Source organism: Tigriopus californicus, chromosome 3 (genome assembly GCF_007210705.1).
Source record: "Tigriopus californicus strain San Diego chromosome 3, Tcal_SD_v2.1, whole genome shotgun sequence".
NCBI lineage: Eukaryota > Metazoa > Arthropoda > Copepoda > Harpacticoida > Harpacticidae > Tigriopus > Tigriopus californicus.
In genome coordinates, this window is record NC_081442.1 from 6,185,285 (window position 1) to 6,186,826 (window position 1,542).

The 1,542-nt window shown below is 57.1% G+C and overlaps 1 protein-coding gene across 1 annotated transcript; it reads right to left on the reverse strand.

Annotated features, from left to right (window-relative positions):
* Positions 1-1,175, reverse strand: LOC131877488 (MMS19 nucleotide excision repair protein homolog; the record flags this gene model as incomplete). The annotated part of the gene is given in 1 exon segment (XM_059223170.1): positions 1-1,175. A coding segment is annotated over 1 exon segment (1,175 nt), but the record flags the coding sequence as incomplete, so codon positions are not given.
* Positions 1,176-1,542: the final 367 nt, after the last annotated feature.

Here is a 1,542-nt window from a genome sequence, read left to right on the forward strand (position 1 = left end):
TTATCGAACACGTCGGTCAAAACGGCGAAAGCTCGATCGAGCAAAAACTCGGACACCAGGGCGTCTACTTGACTGATGCGGGTCAAGATGAGCACGCTGTTTTCAAAAAGGCCACTCTCGGTGAATTTGAGAAAGTTCTTCATCTCGGCCCAGACCCATTCGCACCATTCCACCCGAATGGTCACGTTCACGGATGATTGTACGGCTGAGGTGAGATTGCGGGTCACATTGGTCAAAGCCGCCAAGGCTTGATCGATAACGTCTCGTCGCGCATTGGCCCGAATGCCCATGATCTCTTGTTTGGCATGGCCCCATATGTCCCGCAAGTGCGGCTGGATCATCTCGGGCGAATAGAGACCCAAACACCGGGCCAAGCATCGATAGGCATCGACCTTGGCCTCGGGCACATCCGAGCTCAGTTTCTCAAACAAGAGCGGCCAAATCAGCGGAGCAAAGAGAGTGGTGGAGGCCAAGGCCGATTCTAAGGCCCCGGCTAAGTCCGCCCGACTCACGCCCAAGTTTCGTCCACTGGGCTGATCGAAATCCACGGGGAAATAGCAAGCCAGCAAATCGAAGACATCCTCCACGACGGGCGCTATGTCCACTGTTCGAATGAGCCACGGCCAATGGGTGAAGATCTCGAGCAGATGACGGGGATGCGTCTCGCCCTCGACCGATTGCATGAAACCCAACAAGAAGGGACTTTCGAATTGATGTTGGACCAAAAGATCCGACCTGTCTCGGAGCACAAAAGTCAAGACCTCGAAGATGCGGGCCCGATCTTCGGTCAACAAGGATTGGGCGTGGATGGCATCGAAGAAGGCACCAAGTATGGCCAAGAGGTCCGAGTCGGCCATTTGGGCTTGGCGATGTAGGGCGTGAAAGCCGTTAACCACGCCCGAATACATCAAGGACGAGTCATTGAGTCGGTCCTGGAAGAAACGGGTCAGAAAATGGATCTGTTCGCCGTGAAGGGCGTGTTCGGGCAATTGGCTCAAAACATTGGACAGGAACTCGAGGGCTTTCCGTCGCCGCACCGCCTCTTTATGGGTCAATGCCGGGCCCAAGCCCTCCACCAGGTCCAACACGCTTAACACGTCTCCCTGCGGCGATGAAGGCGATGAAGGCGATGAAGGCGATGAAGGGCTGAGGGCTTGGACTACCATCCGCTCGTCTGCACGGGACGGGGCTTGGTCCTCCCGTACGATAGCCTCACACAGGGTCTGGAGTGGCCAGGCCATGGGCGTGGCACGGGTCGGCTCGGGCATGGCGTCGTGCCCAGTACAGCAGTGAGCCCAGAATGGCCCGGCTGACACGAGGGGACGAAGTCGAATTAGCGAATCCGGTCTTTAATCTGGAGGGTGGGTGTGGCGGAAACGGATCAGAAGGGGGTGGAAGGCGCAGCCCCGGAACGGATGAGCCGAGAATGGCGGGTTAGCATTGGTCGGACAGCGGGCAATGATACACTTTGGGGGACATAAGGGAAGGGAGGGAGCGTCAGCAGCAGTAGTAGATTCTGGGCATGTTGCTCCAAAAGCCCCT